General features: G+C 35.8%; 1 protein-coding gene across 1 annotated transcript in view; it reads left to right on the top strand.

The window, feature by feature from the left end:
- The window catches only part of LOC150077000 (uncharacterized), a 132,117-nt gene that overhangs the window by 36,213 nt on the left and 72,058 nt on the right, over positions 1–23,846 (top strand). Inside the window, exons 4-5 of the mRNA XM_090385753.1 lie at positions 15,201–15,481; positions 19,428–19,494. Coding sequence (XP_090241879.1) covers positions 15,201–15,481; positions 19,428–19,494 — 348 coding nt within the window. The remainder of the gene's footprint in view (positions 1–15,200; positions 15,482–19,427; positions 19,495–23,846) is intronic.

The raw sequence follows: 23,846 nt of genomic DNA, 5'->3' as shown, positions 1-23,846 counted from the left end.
CATACAATCAGGTTACAAAGAAATCTATTCCTTCAAATTGCGAAAAAAAACATATCAAGGATAATATTTTAAAGAAAATAAAAAAGTTTACATAATATTGACAAATCTGCAGTGAAGATTGAAGGATGCACTGGAAAGTGGTTTAAACTTGGAATGAGTGCACTTTATTACCACTTCTTTTTATAATTTTAATATTAGTAAAATAATAAGAGGAGTTTACCTCAATATAGTACGTAGAACACTTCCGTATGATACCCTCCAGAAATTAAAACGAAAAAAATCGAAAACTTACCGGTACATTAGAGTAAAATATAAATAATTAAATAATCAATTTAACACAATTCAAATCAATTTAAAACAATTAAAAATCAAATTAACGCAATTAAAAGAATCTAACAAAAATATTCAAAACGATTTTCCTTCCCGAAGCTGACAACGCTTTTCGACCGTATGTTGTGATCACAGGAATGAAAATTACCGAATCGGGTTAAACCTGAAACTTAAATAGTGATTATTTGTCTTCGCGCATGCGCGTAAAGGTCCACGCATCGGAGATCAAATATGGCCGCCGAACATTAACAGAATTCTCGTGTAATTTAATTTCAACAGTTTCTGCAATTAACAGTCGCGTATAATTACGTTGAACGTTAAGTATTTTGGCCTCGTCAAATAAAAAAAAGTATGTTTTTCGTTAATGGCATGAAAGGCTAATTCTGACACTGCTGAATGAGAAGCACGAACTGAGGCTTCATGTTGATTTACACGAATATTAAGAGAAAATCGCATTGAACCTTGGTAAGACGAGTCGCAATCACTGCAAGAAATGTTGTATACCAGATCATTAATTTGTGTTGAGAACGCGGAAAGAACCGAGCGATTGTTCAGTATAGTGTGTAACTTCCGTATTGGCCTAGCTACAATTTTAAATTCAGTATCTTTAAAGAATCTGTTAAGCTGTTTGTGCCACTGTTCAACATATGGGACAGAAATAAAGTATTTTTTGATATTACTATTGTTGATTGGTGTAGTATTTTGTATCCTATCCTTAGCCTGTACCCTAATTCGGTTTATTGTGGTAATGGAATAACCCCTGTTTAAGAATCTGCTAGTTAATATTTGTATTTCTGAGTCCAAAGCAGATTCTGTCGTTGAATATTTATAGGCATTTAGAAATTGATTAAAGATAATCGATCTTTTGTAGGTGAACGGGTGATAGCTATTATAATGTAGAAGCATACCGGTGTTTGTAGGTTTTCGATAAATGCTAAATTGTATTTTATTCGAGTCCCGGGTAAGCGTGAAATTTAGAAAGTTTATTGACTTTGTATCCGTATCTTCTCTTTCCAATGTAAATTTGAGTCTAGAATGAATATTAAATGAATGTAAAATGTCTTGTATAGTACTACTATCGGTAATAACTAGAACATCGTCTAAATACCTCCCATAGTATGTGATAAGGGGTCGAAAAGGTGTCAAATGTATAGGCTCAATCGTTGAGAGATAGATCTCTGACATTAAGCCACTCAGGCTCAAACCCATTGGTAATCCAAAAATTTGTTTGTACACCTTGTCTCAAAAGGTGATGTAGTTGGCCTCAACTAACAGTTTAATTAAGTGAAAAATTTCCTTAATAGGTAGCTTCGTATAATTAATCGGTGTCAAGTTTTTATTTAACATATCCCAAATAATATCTAATGTGTGTTCAACGTTTACATTCGTATATAACGAGGTAACATCTAGTGAGAATAAATTGTCATTGTCGCCGAGTCTACAGTCTTTAAGATTATTAAATAATGTATCGTAGTTCTTAATCCCAAATTGTATTACCTGTCTAAAGGGTTTTATAATGTTATATACATGTGTGGCTAAGGATGAAAATGCCGAGTTCCTGTAGGAAACAATAGGTCGAATAGGAAATCCAGTCTTGTGTAATTTTACCTGACCGAAAAGTGCAGGAATATTGTATGTTCTGGACTTCAATTCCTTTACCTGAACCATAGTAATGTAGTCATTTTTTTGATACGTGGTTAACATTTTATTGTATTGATTGACCAAATTGGTAAACAGTGCCGAGTCTACTTCACAAATCGTGAACTCGGCATTTTCATCCTTAGCCACACATGTATATAACATTATAAAACCCTTTAGACAGGTAATACAATTTGGGATTAAGAACTACGATACATTATTTAATAATCTTAAAGACTGTAGACTTGGCGACAATGACAATTTATTCTCACTAGATGTTACCTCGTTATATACGAATGTAAACGTTGAACACACATTCGATATTATTTGGGATATGTTAAATAAAAACTCAACACCGATTAATTATACGAAGCTACCTATTAAGGAAATTTTTCACTTAATTAAACTGTTAGTTGAGGCCAACTACATCACCTTTTGAGACAAGGTGTACAAACAAATTTTTGGATTACCAATGGGTTTGAGCCTGAATGGCTTAATGTCAGAGATCTATCTCTCAACGATTGAGCATATACATTTGACACCTTTTTGACCCCGTACCACATACTATGGGAGGTATTTAGACGATGTTCTAGTTATTACCGATAGTAGTACTATACAAGACATTTTACATTCATTTATTAATATTCATTCTAGACTCGGGCGCCTCCGTAGCCAGGTGGGAAGGAGCAGCAGTGCGTAGCACACGCTTCTTGATTAGACCGGGGTTCGGGCCCGTCGCCACCAAATACGGAGGATGCGGAAAGGTCAGGGAATGACCACCACATATCCCCGAGCAATGTGGCCTTAGCTGCTAATGCTCCTAAAAACAAAATAATAATAAACATCATTCTAGACTCAAATTTACATTGGAAAGAGAAGATACGGATACAAAGTCAATAAACTTTCTAAATTTCACGCTTACCCGGGACTCGAATAAAATACAATTTAGCATTTATCGAAAACCTACAAACACCGGTATGCTTCTACATTATAATAGCTATCACCCGTTCACCTACAAAAGATCGATTATCTTTAATCAATTTCTAAATGCCTATAAATATTCAACGACGGAATCTGCTTTGGACTCAGAAATACAAATATTAACTAGCAGATTCTTAAACAGGGGTTATTCCATTACCACAATAAACCGAATTAGGGTACAGGCTAAGGATAGGATACAAAATACTACACCAATCAACAATAGTAATATCAAAAAATACTTTATTTCTGTCCCATATGTTGAACAGTGGCACAAACAGCTTAACAGATTCTTTAAAGATACTGAATTTAAAATTGTAGCTAGGCCAATACGGAAGTTACACACTATACTGAACAATCGCTCGGTTCTTTCCGCGTTCTCAACACAAATTAATGATCTGGTATACAACATTTCTTGCGGTGATTGCGACTCATCTTACCAAGGTTCAATGCGATTTTCTCTTAATATTCGTGTAAATCAACATGAAGCCTCAGTTCGTGCTTCTCATTCAGCAGTGTCAGAATTAGCCTTTCATGCCATTAACGAAAAACATACTTTTTTTTATTTGACGAGGCCAAAATACTTAACGTTCAACGTAATTATACGCGACTATTAATTGCAGAAACTGTTGAAATTAAATTACACGAGAATTCTGTTAATGTTCGGCGGCCATATTTGATCTCCGATGCGTGGACCTTTACGCGCATGCGCGAAGACAAATAATCACTATTTAAGTTTCAGGTTTAACCCGATTCGGTAATTTTCATTCCTGTGATCACAACATACGGTCGAAAAGCGTTGTCAGCTTCAGGAAGGAAAATCGTTTTGAATATTTTTGTTAGATTCTTTTAATTGCATTAATTTGATTTTTAATTGTTTTAAATTGATTTGAATTGTGTTAAATTGATTATTTAATTATTTATATTTTACTCTAATGTACCGGTAAGGTTTCGATTTTTTTCGTTTTAATTTCTGGAGGGTATCATACGGAAGTGTTCTACGTACTATATTGAGGTAAACTCCTCTTATTATTTTACTAATATTGTTATCAACGTAGAACATATTGAGTATTACAGCTCTGATTCATACTATCTAATTATAATTTTAATGAACCATTTAATAATAGAATGTAACATACTGGCAAACTTAATGTAGGTGATACAAAAATTGAGTCATTATTATGTGCAATTCATAATACACTATTAAATAGTAGCCTGCAGGATCAAGAATCTTGAATAAAATAGATGAAGGTTGTAGACAATTTGGCATGAAAATTAGTTACACAAAAACAAAAGTTATGAAAGTTGAGAAGGAGAAAAAACAATTTGCAGTGTACATGAAAGTAACCGAACACTGTGTACTAGGAACAGTCTTGAATGAAGTTGTAAGATTAGACAGACCTAAACAATAGAATAAGTCATGCAGAAAGTGTAAGGAAACCAATTAAACAAGTTGATTTGGAGCAAAAAAAAAAATTTGCCAAAAAGAGAAAATTACCTGTTGGTAACAATTTTTAAGTTCCTTTTAAAGTTAGCAAAGGTAAATGTAGCAAACTTAAGATGGTACAAGCACAGAAGAATAGGTAAAGTGAGATTAGTTAGTGAGATGTATTTAGACTAAGGCGCATTTAGGGCTAGAGCCTCAAGCTGCGAACAAATTTAGACTATGTATATAAGTGCTTAGCATCATAATACACAGCCATTTCTGAATAAACAGAAAATTTTTAAGGTGGCATCGTTTTAGGTTATGAGATATAACCTATGAGATATGAGATATAACCTAAAACGATGCCACCTTAAAAATTTTCTGTTTATTCAGAAATGGCTGTGTATTATGATGCTAAGCACTTATATACTTAGTGAGATGTTTAAAGCAAAAATGAATGGTAATAGATGTGGAGGCAGACCAAGAGGAAAATGAATTGATGGTGTCGAGCAAACGTTAGAAGAAAGTGGGCTTACTCTGGCTAGAGCTAAAAGTCTACCAGAAAATAGGAAATCTGGAAGAAAGTATTGAATAGAAGGCTGTTAATCCAGGACTTATTTGACTACTAGTGAATTGCTTTGCTGGAATTTGGTATAAACATGTTGACAGAGCCACCCATAAATGGAACTAGACATCCCACAATGTTTGATACTTCTACTTGTGCCGAGTTGCCCTGGTTCTAACTGATGTGAAGTTGGTTTCAGTGAGACCAATAAGAAATAAACGAATAATGATTGAGACCGCATCCGAACAAGGTGTTCATAAGATACAGCAATGTTCAAAAGTACAAGATCTAGGACTGGAGGTTGAACAAACCCTTCGGAGGATGCCTCGACTTGTGGTTTTTGACGTAGATCCAGAAGTTACCCAGGAACATTTCTTGAAGGAGCTTTGGAAGAGAAATTTGGTTGACAATGGTGTCAATAAAGACCAAGTTCTCTCTGAGACTAAAGTGTTAACAAGGAATAAAGCCAGGAACTCTCTTGGATATAATTATGTGGTGGAGGTTTCCCCGTGTATCAGAAGGATGCTCCTAAATCACCCAAGAATTTTTGTGGACTGGAGTTCCCACCAGGTCCGGGACCTATGGACTCCGACACAATGTTACAAATGTATGGCGTATGGCCATGTGGCCCGGTATTTGCATGCAATTGACATACTAAAAAGAAGAACTGAACTTGATTGAGTTTAGCATAGTGCTGTGTCAGGGTGGGCTCCTCTAACAACTAAACTGGATGGCTCTTCCTGGCTGGTGCCGGGAATTGCCGGTCACAATAACGTCATTGTCGGGTCTGTGGGAACTGGACCGGTGTTAAATGTGATGATGAATAGTGAAAGCAATTAGCTTATATTGTATAAATTGTGATCAGTTATTTATTATCTTGTTATTTATTATCTTGTGATTAGTTATTTATTATTTATCCCCACCTACCTCCTCGTGGTGGGGACGGAAACTCGTGGTGGGGGTGAAGCCGCCGTCTCCACCGCGAAGCTAAAGGTTGTAGTACTCAGTTTGTTTTGTTATTAGTCAAGATAGACTGTTGTAATTATTATGTGATAACTTATTACCTTACAAAGATTTTTGTAAATTAACAATTATGATATGAGTGGCATATGGGCGAGAGCATAGGTGGCCATATAGTGAGAGCTTGACAAATGTGTTTTTAAAGTACTTTTTGTGTTTTTATATCTCTAAAATGTCATATTCAATTAATTCATATAGAACAGGAGCCCAATACGGAGTTACTTCTAGAAGTAACTCTAGAAGTTTACTCTAGAAGTAACTTTAATTTTTTTAGAAATTATTAGCAATGGATAAATTTTTAGTGAAAGGAAATCAGAAGAGGCAACTTGATAACAGCGAGCTTGGAGAAAATGACAAAAACAAAAACGAGCAACCATCAACATCAAAAAAGAAAACATGTTGTAAATATGATGATGATTATTTTGTGATGGGATTTTCGTATGCTGGTACCCAAGATTATCCTCAACCTTTATGTGTGGTATGTGGTTTAAAATTGTGGAAAGAATCAATGGTGCCGAGTAAATTGCAGTCATTTTTCTATGAAACACGAGAATTTATCGTCTAAAACTATGAAGTATTTTAAAAGACTGCAAGCCTCTACTAGAAAACAAGGTACAGAATTTTATAATATGGCTAAAATATCTGATAAAGTGCAAGGAGCCAGCTATTTAGTAGCCAAACTGGTGGGGGGGGGGAAAAGAGAAATCTCACCTGATTGCAGAAAGTCTGATTTTACCGGCATGTCAGGTAATCATGAAAAGTATTTTGGAAGAGGAAGCTGAAAAGAAAATAATGACAGTACCACTTTCGAGCAGCACGATTAGCAGGCTTATAAAAAAAATGTCTGATGATATTGAAGAACAAGTTGTTCAACATATTAGTAATTTTTTGTGACAAACTCACTGAAAGCACAATCGACCATGATATTTTCGAACTAATGAATAATTATTTACAAAAGTGAGGTATTTTATGGAAGTTGTGTGTCAGCATTTGTACTGACGGTGCTCCCGCGATTACAGGAGCACTAAAAGGATTTGTAAACTTGGTAAAATGACGCAATTCAAATATTATTACAACACACTGTTTTAGACAGAAGTTCTAGTAGCGATGACAGTCGTACCCGATTTAAAACTTATACTTGATCAAGCAGTTAAAATGGTCAATTATATCAAAACTAGACCACAAAAAATACATGTGTTTGGAAAATTATGTGAGGAACTGGATTGTGATCAATTTTCTTTAATAATGCATCCTGAGATTCGGTGGCTATTGAAAGGAAATGTACTTGTGCGAGTTGTGTGAGGAGATGCTCATATTTTTTCGCTGGAGAAATCAGAATTTTGTGATTATTTAAATGATGATATTTGGTGCTGTAAATTAGCTTTTCTAGCAGATTTATTCATGTTGCTTAATAAATTAAATATCAGTATGCAAGGCTCAGAGGAAAATTTACTCACTTCTACTGACAAGTTGTTCACGTTTAGAAATGTTTCCCTTCACTGCTAAAATAATTAATGTAATAAGCGAAACATTAGACCTGTTAAAGACAAAAATTGAGCATTATTTTCCATCCCTTGATACCAAAAAATATTTGTGGGTAAGAGACCCATCTGCAACAAGAAACCTTCCAACATTAGAACTTAATCTGCAAGAGGAAGGAGAATTGGCCGAGATCCGTAGTGGCCAGTCGCTGGAAATTCACTTTAATAATGCTAATATTATCAAATTTTGATTATTAGTAAATTAAAATATTACAAAATTCAAAATTAATATACATGAATTTCGAAAAGGCAGTTAGAATTTTATTGCCATTTCCTACTTCCTACTTGTGCGAAACTGGATTTTCCGCTTTAAACGAGATTAAATAAAGAGAGAGACAGACTAAAGTCGGTAGAAGAGTAGCTGAGAGTAAGCCTATCCACAATAAATCCTCATATCAAAAGACTGTGAGCCTACCATCAAACCAACCGTCTCACTGATTAAAATGTTATAATTGTATATTTATTTGTTTTTATATTTAAATGTGTTAATTTTTTACATATGTTCTTTTAAATTTCATGCACTTCATGTATGTTCAAAAAAGAACATTAAAAGCATTTAAAACAAATAATAAGTGTATCTTTAAGTATACCCAACAGAAATAAGGTTAATTAACTTCCAGTTTGTGAATATATGTATAAATAAATATTATATATATATTATAAATATTATATTATATATACAGTCCATTCCGGTTATTTGGGACACATTGGGACCAGTGCATTTTGGCCCGATTAATCGGCTCCCCCAATTATCCGAAGTTTCACGTAAATAGTTAAAAATACAATGTACCCCCCCCCCCTTTACAATTAGTTCACTGTACAATCAAATCACGTTACGACGAACTCACCATAGTAAAGTACTGTTCACTATACGATGTGTAGTAAGTGCCGGTCATTGTGATCACGTTTGTGAATTGAATTTTAATTCTATTAAACAACGATTCTAATTAGAGAAAATATGAGGAATATTATCCACAGGCTATAAAAGTAAAGATATATTAAGCACAAATTTACCCTTTATTACCTTACCAATTAAAAAATTAAATGATATGTGAAAATCGGAAGAATATACGTGATAATCGGAATAATTAATATGTACTGTAATATGTACATATGAACTAGTTGACATTTCTGTTCACTGACATTTGTGGACGGGGGTTAAAATTTAAAACAGTAAAAAGATAAGTAATCAATAACAAAGAACACGGCACACACAAATTGCAAGTAACACGATACACGCAAGTAAGAATGGAGTAACGAGTTACAAAGCTTTAAAAATAGGAATGAAGAGAAGATCTGAAAATTAATTTTTTTATATGATTGAAGATTTCATGAAAGTGTAAACTCATTTCACCATAATAACCCACAGAATTTCAGCTGTCAGTATTATTGCAAATTTTGTAAGATCGAGTTTACTGTCCGTTTATGATAGATTTCACTAACAGAAAAGCCCAATAAACAGGTGACTGCTAATTGTTTTTATTGTTTTATGGTTGTGACCTCCAGAATTTCGACCGAACCACGTGGTACCGTCGGAGACAATTGTAGGGTAATTTCCAGTGCTGCGGTCTCCTGCCCCTATTAAACGGCAATTTTGTCCCAATTAAGCGAAGTAAACCCTGGCTATTTTCTCGATTGGTTTCTGTTTTTTAAGATTTGCCTCAAATAAACGGCTGCCCCGATTAACCGGTGGCCCAAATAACCGAAATCCACTGTATTATAAATTTATATATATATATATGTGTGTGTGTAATGATTGTAATCTGCCTCAAAATTTAAAAGTGTGCTGCATCGAAGAAAAGGTTGAGAAACACTGCGTTAGATACTTCCATGTTGGAAATGGCATGTCTTGTCAGTTGCTCACAGCCCACTGTGGTTAAAGTGTAGAAAGAATGGTGTGGAATAGGTCAAACCATCTGCAGCCGACAGAACTGTTAAGGATTGTGCAAGGTGGATATTGTGCTAAGCAAAGGGTGTGGCACATTGTATGGACTCAACAGCAGGTCACTATGCAACAGTTGGTGTCGCAGTGCAATGTGGGGAAATGCAAGGCACATATCGCAGATGACAATGCACTGCACACTCAGGCATAAGGGTTCCACAGAGGATAACCCAAGAGATACCTTCTCCTCACTACTGATTATCATTGATGCCAAATTCTATGGTGGTAGTAGTAGTAGTAGTAGTGACATGTGATGCAAGAAAGCAAGTGTATGAGCTTATGCAGCATCAGCCAAAAAAAAATAATAATAATCACAACATTCCCTCCAAATGCCTCTCCAGTTCCTCCTTAAATTTATTCAACCTATCAACTTCCACAACGACAGATGGAAGTTTGTTCCAGCAATTAACCACCCACTGGTTAAAGGCAAACTTCCGCACATCTATTCTACATCTGTCTTTTCTTAATTTGAATTTATGCCCCCTTAGGTTCGTAATCTGAACAAGTGTAAGGATCCCATCAGAATTCAGCGTGCTCAACCCATTCAAGGCCTTATACACCTCAATCATATCACCACGCAGGTGCCTAGTCTCCAGCCACTGCAATTTGCAGAACTTTAGCCTCTCTTGGTAAGAGGATCCCTTCATTCCCCTCACCAATCTTGTTGCCCTTCTCTGTACACGCTCAAGCAAATCTACATTCTTCCTAAAATGAGGGCTCCATACATGTACGCAGTACTCAAGGCATAGCCTGACCAGTCTTATACAGAAGGACAATAACCTCCTTTTTCTTGCTAGCAAAATTCCTATATATCATTGACAAAACACCATGACCTGCCCTGGCAGCCTATTTGCATTGCTCAGAAAACTTCACATCTGACTGCACAATTACTCTTGTTTATTTTCTACCACCTTAAGTGTAATACCACACAGTTGGTACTTTTCTCTGGGGTTACTTCTACCCATATGCAGTACTTTGCATTTGTCAAGGTTAAACTTCAGTTGCCACTTCTTAGCCCATCTGCCCAAATTATCTACATCCTTTTGCAGTAGCACACTGCCATTACTGTCATTAACAACTCTGCCAACCTTTCTATCATCTGCAAACTTCGACACTAAGCCTGATATACCTTCATCAATATCATTGATAAATATGCAAAACAACAGAGGACCCAACACGAAACCCTGTGGGACTCCACTAATAATATTAGTCCATGAAGAGCAGCACCCATTAATTACCACCCTCTGTCTTCTCCCACTCAACCATCCTTTTATCCATTGTAGCAACTTACCCTTAATACCATTCTGCTCCAGTTTGTACAATAGTCTCCCATGCGCAACAGTGTCAAAAGCTTTCCTGAAATCCGAATATATGATATCAAAATTATTTTTTGCATCCAGTTCCTTTGTAACCACATCATAATAACCAATCAAATTTGTCAGACAAGACTTTCCCTTAACAAACCCATGCTGTGTATGAATTATTGCTGCAGTCTTGTCTAGATGATCCTGCAATGCTTCTTTAACCAGTGACTCCATTATTTTACCCAGAACAGAAGTTAAACTAACTGGTCTGTAATTACTCGTGTTAACCTTCGATCCCCCTTTGTGAATTAGGGATACATTTGCACATCTCCAGTCCGTGGGAACCTACCCTGAGTCCAAGGATGCTCTCATAATTATGGCTAAGGGTTTGCTTAGTTGCTTTGCCACCTCCTTTAATATAACTGGATAGATCCTATCCACCCCAGGTGCTTTTCTTAGGTTTAACTTCAACAATTTCTCCTCCACTTTGCTCTCAGTTATTACAAAATCATTAAGCACCCTGCTACAATTTGATAACCTTCTGCCATTTTCAAACCTTAATAATTCCTTACATGTAAATGTAGATGCAAAATACTCATTGAGTTTTGTTTGCTATCTGAGCAGGATCATCAACAGTCAAACCATCAATGTCAAGTGGACCAATCAGATTCATCCCCTTCCTTTTAGAGTTTATATAAGTAAAGAAATCCTTGCTGTTTTTCTTAGCATCTTTTGCCAAAGATTTCTCATAATCTGCCTTCGCCTGCCTAACCTCCTTTGTGACCTGAATACAGACTAGCTTATATCTGCCATAGGCTTCTGAGTCGCTTGATAATTTATATGCATCCCATGCATTTTTCTTCTCTGTTACGAGTCTCATTAGTTCATATGATAACCATTTAGGCCTAAACCTTGAACAATATTTCTTAATAAGTATGAAACTTTTAGTAGCATCCACGATTAATTCCTTGAATGCTTCCCACTTAGAATTTACTGTTGGTAACATCTTCAGTTGATCCCACTGTACTCACCTTTACGGAAGCAAAAACCCTTTCCTTTACCCCTGATGGTAATTAAATCTTTAAGTAAATCCCACATCAGTACACTGTGATCACTGCCACCTAGTGGTTCCTTTATCTGCAAATTCTTAATACACGAATGATCACTGCTGATAACCAGATCAAGAGTATTACCCTCTCTGGTTGCCTCTCGAACATGCTGTTGCAGAAAACAATCATCCAATAAATCCACAAAAGTCTTACTAGTGTGTGAGTGACCAACCCACAAGTTCCAGTCAATATCTGGGAAGTTAAAATCCCCCATTATAAGACATTTTGATTTACTAGCCCACTCTATTTCTCTGTACAATTGTTCATTGTACTCATTCGAGTCATTAGGCCTATAACAGACTCCTACTCTTATTTTTGCTTTCGCAGTGCTTATGTCACACCAAACTTACTCAGCAGTGCACTGTTCATCTATATCAACTGGGTGCACTTCTTTTGATTTTATGTTTTTCTTAATTAACAGCATAACACCTCCTCCCTTCCTATCCTGTCTATCCTTTCTGTACACATTGTACTCTCCAAATTCCAATTCTGCATTCCTTATATCTGGGTGACACCACGTCTTTGCTATCCCAACAATATTCGCCTTTGATGTCTTGACCAACACTTCAAATTCATCAAATTTATTTACTATACTTCTAGCAATGGTATACATTCAAGCATACATGCACCTATTCCTATTCCTAATTACCCTAACACATCCCATATACCCACCTATTTCACGATGACTGCCATCCGTCCCTGAAACCCCCAACACTCCTCGCTCCAGGTCGCTACTTATTCTAATAGAAGTTGTGCAAGAATCACCTTCACCTCTGCCTGCGGCTACTGTTAAACTATTAGTCCTTGTATCCCTCCAAAGCTAGCAGTTTTCCGACCCACCTAACACTGCCTCGATAGCATCAGCAAATATTCTTGCACCCTTTCTATTTAAGTATATCCCATCCCTGTAGAAGCAGTCTCTCCTGTTAACAAGTACAGACCAGGCTGAAAAATTTCTATCCCTTGAGCCTTGCACAATCTTTCCAGGGCCGAATTGATCGACAAGGCTCTCATCATATACTCCCTCCTATCGTGTCTGGGCAGAATTGCAGACGCTTTCAAATTCAACTCTAATTCATGGCTTTTGTTCAACAGTGACCTGTACTTGTTAAGTAATTCTGCCGGTCTCCTAGTCTTAATATCATTAGTGCCAATGTGTACAACTATATCACCTTTTGTGCCCTTAAAAGATGATATCCGCTCTACAACATCATCAACCTTTGCCCCTGGCAGACATAACCTGGTCCTGTTCCACCTATCCTTTTTACAAAGCACGTTCCCCGTTTCCCTAACAATAGAGTTACCAACAAATACTAGTTCCTGTGGGACCAGTGCATTCTGCCTTGGGGGTTGCCACTGTGTCGCGCGATGACCAAGTGCAAGCTCTGGTGTTGATGTGCGCAGCTGAGAGCTAGATGGGCCCCTCAATTTAGATCCTTCGAGGGCATCCACCCTGTCCTTCAAGCTCTCATATAGGCCCATAACAATGCTGAGTTGTCGCCTGATTTCCTTACACTCCTTACATCGCGCACACACACGAAGACATCCCCCATGGCAATATCATGTTCTGTTCCAGAGAGTTCGGCAAACATTTCACAAGTTGCACATTTTTTTTAGGCTGTGATGCGTTGGAGAATCGCCCCCCCCCTCAGTTCTCCCCCAAGCCCATTGCTTTGCTGCTCTAGTCTGGGGCATGATATTTTAAATTAATAAGATCAATAAATTTAATTAATTAAATGTCAATACTACGCTATCTAATAGAAACAGTGATGCGTATTACGCTATATAATTATACGTTAGAGCTACCTAGTTAACACAATTAAAAATTTGAATTTCTTACCACTCTATACAAAAACAATGCAAGATTTGAACGAAATAACAGTTTTACGTATATTAAGTAGTAATCTACAAAAACTCTTTATCTAAATTAGTGGTGCAAGCAACACAAGTCCATGGACCCATTGTGCATAGTGCTCACTATCCAGGCAGGTGGCACTGGTTGCTTAATATAGGGCATATTTTGCTGGCAAGAACTAGGACCCTCCTGGTGTATAGATCAATATTTCACTGGTGAGGCCTACTGGCAACTCTTAGGGGATCATGCACCCTACCATGTTGCAATTTTTCCCCACAGAAACATGATCTACTAAGATGATAATGCACCATGTCATCGGGTTCACATTATGCACAAGTGGTTTGAGGAACAAAGTGAAGATATCGACCATCTTGATTGGCCTCCAAATTTACCTGACCTCAATCCAGTTGAACACCTATGGGATGTTTTGGAACAAGAAGTGAGGTGTATGGACACACACAACCATCATCTATTTTGATACTGTGGAAAGCCTTGCTATCCTTGAGATCCCTATGGACATCTTCAGATATCTAGTGGAGTCGATGCCTAGGTGAAGAGCGGCTATTATCTGTGCAAGCGGTGACCCAACACATAGGTAGGTGGTAATAATTCAGTGATCACTGAGCGGATATAATTAAGGACACTTTTGAATTTATTTTTCTACTTTATTGGATAAAATGATTATAAAGTTGACCTGAATTATGAAAATTATGTAATTATTAAATAATGTAAAAATTTATGTTTATTATGCAAAATTATGTAAATAACTACCACTTTTGTTGAATGATTCCCCTTTTAACCCATAGTCCCATTTTGTCTGAAGATAGGATTCAAAAAGAATCCTGAAACATAACCAGCAAATAATCTATTAGGTATTGAGTATTATAGATATATAGATACTGAGGTATAGTTCGATTAGTTCAATTAAGTGGTATTTTTATACATGCATAATTTAGACATTATAGACATAATTTAGATATTGAGATATATATATGTGTATATCAGTAATATTGAGCTTGTGCCTAATATATGTTTAAACAAAACCTATTTTGTTTCCTATTTCACATGGTAAACAGTTTCCTTAATTATGTATATTTACTTATATATAATATATGTAGTTTATCTTATGCATGGAAACCTCGTAACATCATTTACCAACATTACTAGTGTCCTAGATTTTTGTTACATTTTTTAATGATATTCATCTGTATATCTAACTATGGGCATATGCTTGCATTATGTTTTGAAATTGTACCTTTCACTATCCTGATTATGTTTTGCATAGCTGAATGCTAGAATATTCAGATATTTATAAATGAATTAATCACTGTTGCAGATAAAAAAGAAATTACCTTTTTAAGTTAAGAAATTACCTAGAACCAAAAAAGTTTGTTTTTTTTTTTTCAGACTAAGTAGATCAAACTGTATTGATAAATTAGTAGATATATTTTTTTTATTTTGAAATTAATACTTTAATTACATTCTTTTTAAGACTATAGCCAACATAGTGAGCCACCTATGAGTAGGTCCCAACTGCCAGAAGCTCCAGGCTGTGAGAGCATCACCCCAGATAATGCTGAACATGAAAATGTGTCTGCTAGTTCTTCTCCTGCAGCTATGGCCTTCACTGTGGCATTTGAATGTGAAGTTTCTACACCAAGGAAGAAATTTGGAATCAGAGATAGTATCAGCAAATTTGCCCCACCAAAGTATGAAGTTGAAAGTCGTCCTTTTCATAAAATAGGAAAAACCCCAGAACCTAGTCCAAAAAGGGTATTGTCATATTCACTCTTAAGTTTCACTAGAAAATATTATAAGCGTCATAGAGTCTTGAGAGTCCAAATATTGTTAATTTGAGTTCTGTTTAATCAAAAGTCACTCCTGGCAAAAAATTCAAAAAAAGGAGTGTGGCGGTGGGGATTGTTACTTTTTTTAAGAGCATAGAGTTACTCAGGTGTTCTTATGGTAAATGAGCACATAACACTGTATAGTAATATGGCTATGTTTATAATGGTAAATTTACAAGTTAAAGTAAAACTAATTATAAAATAAAATAAAAATAAATGAGACAGTTTAGTTAAAGGGGGAATTAAAGCTGATGTTTGGATGGCCACTTTTTCTTCTTCTCCTCTTCCTGGGTTAAATGTAAAAAAGAAAGAAATGCACATAAGCATCTAAAATTATAGTGTTTTAAATTAAAAAGTAGCTGAAATGGATAATAATTTACATATTAAAGGCTGGAAAACTAGATAGGTAAATCCTTAAGTATCAAATAGAATCTATAAAAGCTTACTGAGAACACCTGGTAACAGGCTTACAACATAATTCACTGACATGCATATGGTGTGCATATGGGATCACTTTGGTATGACAAGCAATAGCTCTGTAGTTGCTAGTTTTTCTCAAACCTGCTTTTTAAAAACTGGGATGTAATTTCCTTGGTCCAGTCATTTGATATCATTTTATTTATTCATAGTAAATGAGATTTCCAGTTCTTTTAAATTAAATAGGCTCTCTATTCACCTGACTTCAGACTCACCTCCTGCTTTTAGTCTCAATAAGAAAGTCATCCACACCAGGAGATTGCATTTTTCATCTTTTTTCAGTGCTTATTTAGCATCAGTTTTTGTGATATTCAAATCTATCATCTCTGGGCTGTGATCTTCAAAAGTAGATTCCCCTTTCATTTTCCCCATCAGGTAATTTCTGAAAGTAATCTTTCCACATTTTTTTTTATCTGTGTCTCACAAATCACAAGGTGTTCATTAATATCTGTCAGAGATCATTGACAAATAATGCCGGAAATCATTTTCTTATTTACAGGGAAAACCCCAATTCCCTCTGACTGCAGTCATGCTGATCATTACATCAGTCATCAACGTGAATTGAACCTAGACCTCTATAACTAATCAGAAACCACCATATTATCATGAAGGACCAGTCATTTTGTCTTTTGGTTCTTTTGAAGCCAACACTGCTTTAACTTGTGTACCAATAAATAGACACTTATCAATAAATAAGCCACCTTTCACTTTTGAATCAGACAATTTTGGAAACAGCTTGTACATGCTTGAAGGTATCACCATGAGGATTCAGTACTTTAACAAATTGTTTGATGAGTCCCAGATTCATATGGAGTGATGGAAGAAATTTTGTTTCTTGAAACTAAGGGATTGTCTTGTGTGACCAAGCTGAAACTTAATTCTAGCAGACCATTCTCTTTTCCCGTAGTGTAGCTCTGTTCTACTGCCCTGCTGTCCCAGAAATAGAGAAAGCAAGTAAAACCACCTGAAAACTCAGAAGGAACCCCAGCATGCATCTTGAGGTCTCTACAGACATCCCATTTATACTGTCATACTTGGTGTCACCAGTATAAATGGAATGTCTGGGAGTGTTCTGATACATGCCTCACATGCCTTGCAGTTTCAAAATTGAACACATTTCTTTTATAATAAATATTAACAATCAATTTATCATTGGTACCTTGTCATGTAATTTCTAAATTAAAAAAAGGTAAAAGCGTCAGAACTATCGCTGGTTCTTTACAGTAAATTTATAGATATTACTAAAATCACAATTAAACATTGTATCATCATCATCATTAATGAAATAAAGTTCTGTTAAAACAATGTCATTTATTTGAATTGACAATTGGTGTAGAAATAAATTTCATCTTAAGTTTCATGCTTATTAAGGTGGGGAGGAATTTCATATATGCATTTGAAACTCCGGTAATCAGAAATTATTTCTGAAATTAGATGTACATTAGAACAAAGATAAAAATATCACATAAACTCTATCAGTTAAAACTGTTCAGTTGCATCTGAATTAGTACACCATACAATTACATTGGCTCATAGCTCCAAGTTTTAACACCAATATACTGGTTTACAAGAAAATTTTACAATATTATTAATAGTAGAAACACTATTGCGCATACATTGAAACTACATAAATATCAGTGGCCTGTAGCCATATTTTAGGAAGGATGTTGATCCATTGGAATGGCTACAGAGAAGGGCAACAAGATTAGTGAGGAGAACAAAAGGGTATGCTAACCAAGAGAAGCCTCAGTTCTACAATTGCAGCATCTGAAAACTAGACACTTGCAAGGATATCTGGTTGAGGTATTTAAGGCTCTGAATGAATTGACTAAGCTAAATTCTAATGGCATCCTTCCTCTTGCTCAGATAATACACATGAGGAGGCATAACTTTAAATTGAGGAAGGTTGGTTGCTGGATAGATTATGTGGAAGTTTTGCCTTTAGCCAGGGGGTAGTTGATTGTTAGAAAAAACTTTCATCTGGTGTTATATAAATGGGTAGTTTGAATAAATTCAGGGAAGAACTAGACAAACTGTTAGAGCTGATAGACAGGGATGATGTGGGATGGTTTTCATTTCCCCACTCCCCCCCTTTTTTTTTTTGGCTGATGCTGTATAAGCTTGCTTTCTTCCATCATTTTCCACTACTAATACTAATTTGAGTCACTGAAGAAACAGGTGCTTGCCCTAGAGACAAACACATTTAATTTCAGATTACCATATATTCCAGCATACTAGTCAACCTTTGAAGCACTTAAAAATTGTCTAAAATTTTGATGTATGTGCCAAGTATAAAATCCTAAACATGAATGAAAGTCACATGTTGAAAGTTAGAAAAGCATGAATTAATATCAGTATACTTATAATTTATTATGTGTATATTATTGCATAAATATGTGTTGTTCCTTATCTTATAAAATCCAAGAATTTGTTTTCTTCTTCTTCTTCATCAGATAAAAACAGTTTTTGGAATTTGAATTGGATTTATGTTTTTGGCTTTACTTTTCAATTAATTTCTTATAGCAAACATACTTCCATATGAGGCATTGTTTACAGGGAAACAAATTTGCAGCATAGTGCTAAACAGGTCACAAGAAACAACCATTATACAATCAAAGCCTCCCATGTACCTATAAAGCATCAACAAGAGCAATGTTACATTGTCACCTATGCCTGATTAAGGGAGTACTGTTTATGCTTACTGGTTTCTTTATAATTTACTGTGCAGTGTAATAAAATGTCACAATGTAAACTTTTAAAAGAAAGGGCAGAATAGTTGAAATTAATAAATTAAAAAGTAGACAGTGGTTCTTAATGCAGATTTTATTGTAGCTTGAAAGGTGACTGGGAAAAGATGGGTAGAAAATAATTTAAATTGAAATAGCCATAATGGTAAAAAATAAAACCACGTAAATCCTATATTCAAAAATCTGGCACTTTTTGAAAATTTTACATTTTTAACATTAAAAAAAAAATTAAAAAAAAAAAAAAAAAGCACAAGCTCAATGAAATGGTATTGCTTTGGATACTGAAAATCATGCATAAATTACACTCCCATTATAGCTCTAAAATTTAAAGGGGGGGAACTTTTTAAGCTGATTAAAACCAATTACATATAATTTGAAATTTCTGTCATTAAGCTTAAGTTTTATGGATGTGCATTAATAATGTGTTTCATGGAATAAAGTTCAGATCTTCTTTTCACTTGTGTCTGCAAGCCATGTTAATGTAATATACGTTACAGAGTAGGTTTTCCCATTTGAATTTTTCTTTACAAATCATTCAAACTGGAACCCTCTTAACAATACTACTTTTTTTATTTTTTTTTTTTAGTATTAACTATTTGTTTATTTGTGGTGCAAAACTAGCCATTTGAAATAAAAATTTATTTTTAGGCATCCTTTGTGGATTCCAAGATTCATGCTTACTTGCACACACGAAGAGGAAGCTATGACAGCAAAGGTAAAGTTCTATATTTTATGTAATGAAAGGAAATTATTATTAATGACTTCCCTAGTATACATATTTATTCTGACTGAAAACTATGAGAACAGTTTTAAAATGGTATTACATTTGCTGTAGTGCACCCAATTGACATAGAATATATTATGAATTGTATTTTTTAGTAATGAAATAAGCGTTTTTATTATTAATTTATCATTGTTATTATTAAGGTAGCATTTTTTAAGATAATGTGTTGTCAACAATCCTGATTGCTGATTGCTTCTGCTACACTTATAAAAATTTTGTGCCACAATATCATAAACAGTGGATCACTGACTTTTACAAAAAAAAAAAAAAAAAATGCGTCATACTTATTTTTGTATCAGAATTGGTGACCAAGACAAATCGCAGGTCCCACATTACATTTGCCACCTGTATGTTAAAAATGTGTGACAGTGAGCTAATGGAAGACAAAAATCAGTTGTATTTGATGTGCTTATGGTGTGGAATGAACTCAAAGGCTCCACATTAGATTGTAATTTTTGCATTTCTCTTTAAACAAATTGCTTTTTCCACCACTACATATAAAACTATGACTGATGAAGCAGTTCATCAAGGCCATAGATAAACAGAGAGGCTGTTTTCAATATATTGTTTCAAAATTTCTTGAGATAAGTGATACTAAACCCTATTCTGGTATTTTCAGTAATGACAAATCAGGTAGCTTCTGCAAGATGATAATTTTGTAACTTTTATATCTCAGAAGTAGAGGCTGAATTAGCATTCAAGAGTGTTGTGAAAAAACTCAGGCATTTATACATCAAAGGACTGTGAGCATATTGTATTTTTAGTAGCTTGTCCTAGCCCTTAAATAGTTAGGTTTTGGAAACGAGATTAGCTCCATGTGGGCAAAGTTTTTACGGCTCCAGCAAATAGAGAAGTTTTTCTTAAATTTTCACCATTTTATTGACTTAATTGGCATATTAATTCATTTTCTGTGAAATAGCTTTATATTCCTAGTTGTGATACTTAGTTTATTTTTAACTTAGATAGAGATTTTGTAGGTGATTACTTAGTATCGGTAAAACTTGTACTGTTTGAAACTTGCCACCATGTTGTAGTTATCAATGTGGAATAGTGTAGTGTATATCTCAAACTTGATAGCATAAGGTATAATGTAAAACTAGATAGTGTAATACGTAGCATTGTAGTAGGAATCTGTTAGCTTAATATGGTATTGGCAATTAATCAATTAAATTTATAAATCTTATTAATATTTATTGTTAATTAAATTGTATTTAAATGGAAACCATGCCCCAGAGTAGAGCAGCAAAGCAACGTGTGCAAAGTAGCAAAAGTGCTGTGGTTCGGAGGAGAACCAAAGAGGGCAATTCACCAACGCATCACAGTCAAAAAAAATGTGCAAAATGTGACATGTTTGCAGATCTTTCTCGAACAGGACATGATCTGACCATGGAGGATGTCTTTGTGTGTGCTAGGTGCAGAGAATGTGATGAAATTAGGTGGCAACTCATTAGTGTTCTGATGGGCGTCTATGAGAACTTGAAGAGTCGGATAGATGCCCTCGAAGGAGTTAAAATGGGGGACCCATCAAGCTTTCAGCTGCCCAATTCAATGCCACAGCTCACTCTTGTGCACCAGGCAACACAGCAGCAATCTTCAGGGCAGAATGCACTAATCCCACAGGAGCTAGTTATTGTCAGTAACTCAATTGTCAGGGAAACGGGAAATATATTGTGCAAAAAGAATAAGTGGAATAGGACCAGGGTATGTCTGCCAGTGGCAAAAGTTGATGGTGTTGTAGAGCAGATATCATCTTTTAAGGGCACAAAAGGTGATATCATTGTACACATTGGCACTAATGACATTAAGTGTAGGAGATCTGCAGATATACTTAGCAAGTACAGGTCAATGCTGAAAAAAAGTCACGGGTTAGGGTTAAATTTTTAGTGTCTGCAATCCTGCCCAGACACGATGGGGGGGGGAGTATATGATGAGAGCCTTGTCAATTAATTTGGCCCTGGAGAGATTGTGCAGGACTCATAGGGTAGAATTTTTCTCAGAGGGGACTGTGCTTGTTAACAGGAGAGATTGCTTCTACAGGGATGGGAGGTGCCTCTGTAGCCAGGTAGGAAGGAGCAGCAGTGCATAGCACACGCTTCTTGATTAGACCGGGGTTCAAGCCCGTCACCACCAAATACAGAGGATGCGGAAAGATCAGGGAATGACCACCGCATATCCCGGAGCAATATGGCCTTAGTTGCTAATGCTCCTAAAAACCAAAATAATAACAACAACAGGGATGGGATACACCTAAATAGGAAGGGTGCAAGAATATTTGCTGATGCTATCGAGGCAATGTTAGGTGGGTTGTAAAACTGCTAGCTGCAGGCTGAAATGGAAATTATTCTTGCACTGCTTCTTATTGGAATGAACAGCAGCCTGGAAAGCAATTTTCAGGGGATTTCAGGAACTGCTGGGAGTCATGAAACAAGTAAATACATGGGCTGTGTTAGAGTAACTAAGAGTAAGAACAGGTGCATGTTTACTTGCATTTACACCAATGCTAGGAGTATAGTAAATAAATTTGATAAATTTGAACTGCTGGTCAAGACATCAAAGGCAGATATTGCTGGGATAGCAGAGACATGGTGTCACACAGATATAAGGAATGCAGAATTGGAATTTGGGGAGTACAGTGTCTACTGAAAGGATAGGAAGGGAGGAGGGGTTATGCTGTTATTTCAGAGAAACAAAATCTAAGGACGTGCATCCAGTTGACACAGATGGACAGTGCAATGTTGAGTCAGTTTGGTGTGACATAAGCACTGGGAAAGCAAAAATGAGGGTAGGAGTTTGTTATAGGCCTAATGACTCTGATGAGTACAATGAACAATTATACAGAGAAATAAAGTGGGCCAGTAAATCAGTGTCTTATAACGGGCGATTTTAACTTCCCAGATAGAGACTGGAACTTGTGGGTTGGTTACTCGCACACTAGTAAGGCTTTTGTGGATTTATTGGATGATTGTTTTCTACAGCAGCATGTTAGAGAGGCAACAAGAGGGAGTAACACTCTTGATCTGATTATCAGCAAAAAGAAAGGTTTTTGTTTTCGTAAATGTGACTACAGTGGTCTCAGAGATTTTTTAAGTTCTGTACAGTGGACCAACAGCAAATTCTAAATGGGAAGCATTCAAGGAAGTAATTTTTGGAAGCTACTAGATGTTTTGTTCCAATTAAGAAATACTGTTCTAAGTTTAGGCCCAAATGGATGTCAGATGAACTAATGAGACTTGTTACAGAGAAGAAAAATGCATGGGATACATATAAATTATCAGGCAACACCGAAGCCTATGGTAGATACAAGCTAGTCTGCAATCAAGTCACAAAGGAGGTTAGGCAAGCGAAGGCAGATTATGAGAAATCTTTGGCAAAGGATGAAAAGAAAAACAGCAAAGACTTCTTTACTTATATAAACTCTACAAGGAAGGGGATGAATCAGATTGGTCCACTTGATATCAATGGTTTGACTGTAGTTGATCATTCTCAGATAGCTGCCAAACTAAATGAGTATTTTGCATCTACATTCACATGAGGAATTATTCAAGGAGGAGAGGGCCAGATGTTTATCAAACTCTAACAGGGAGTTAAATGATTTTGTAATAACTAGAGCAAAGTGGAAGAGAAATTGTTGAAGTTAAACATAAGAAAGTCACCTGGAGTAGATGGGATCTATCCAGTTATATTAAAGGACGTGGTAATGGAAGTAAGCAAACCTTAGCCATAATTATGAAATCATCCTTGGATTCAGGGGAAGGCCCCACGGACTGGAGATGTGCAAGTGTATCTCTAATTCACAGAGGGGGGAGCAAAGGGTGACACGGGTAATTACAGACCTGTTAGTTTGACTTCTGTTCCAGGGAAAATAAAGGAGTCACTGTTTAAAGAGGCATTGCAGGATCATCTAGGCAAGACAACAGTATTAATTCAGACACGGAATAAAGGTTAAGGGGAAGTGTTTTGTGACCAATTTTATTGGATATTACAATGTGGTCACAGAGGAACTGGATGCAAAAATAATTTTGATACCATATACTTGGATTTCAGGAAAGCTTTTGATACTGTTTTTCATGGAAGACTGCTGTACAAATTGGAATGGTATGGCATTAAGGGCAAATTACTACAATGGATAAAAGGATACTTGAGTGGGAGAAGACAGAGAGTGGTGATCAATGGATACTGCTCTTCGTGGACTAATCTTATTAGTGGTGTCCCTCAGGGTTCGGTGTTGGGCCCATTGTTGTTCTTTATATTTATCAATGATATTGATGACTGTATATTAAGCA

Source organism: Mastigoproctus giganteus, chromosome 12 (genome assembly GCF_048544385.1).
Source record: "Mastigoproctus giganteus isolate SK-2022 chromosome 12, ASM4854438v1, whole genome shotgun sequence".
Lineage (NCBI taxonomy): Eukaryota > Metazoa > Arthropoda > Arachnida > Uropygi > Thelyphonidae > Mastigoproctus > Mastigoproctus giganteus.
The sequence above is the reverse complement of the archived record's forward strand: the minus strand, read 5'-3'. Positions and strand labels throughout refer to the sequence as shown.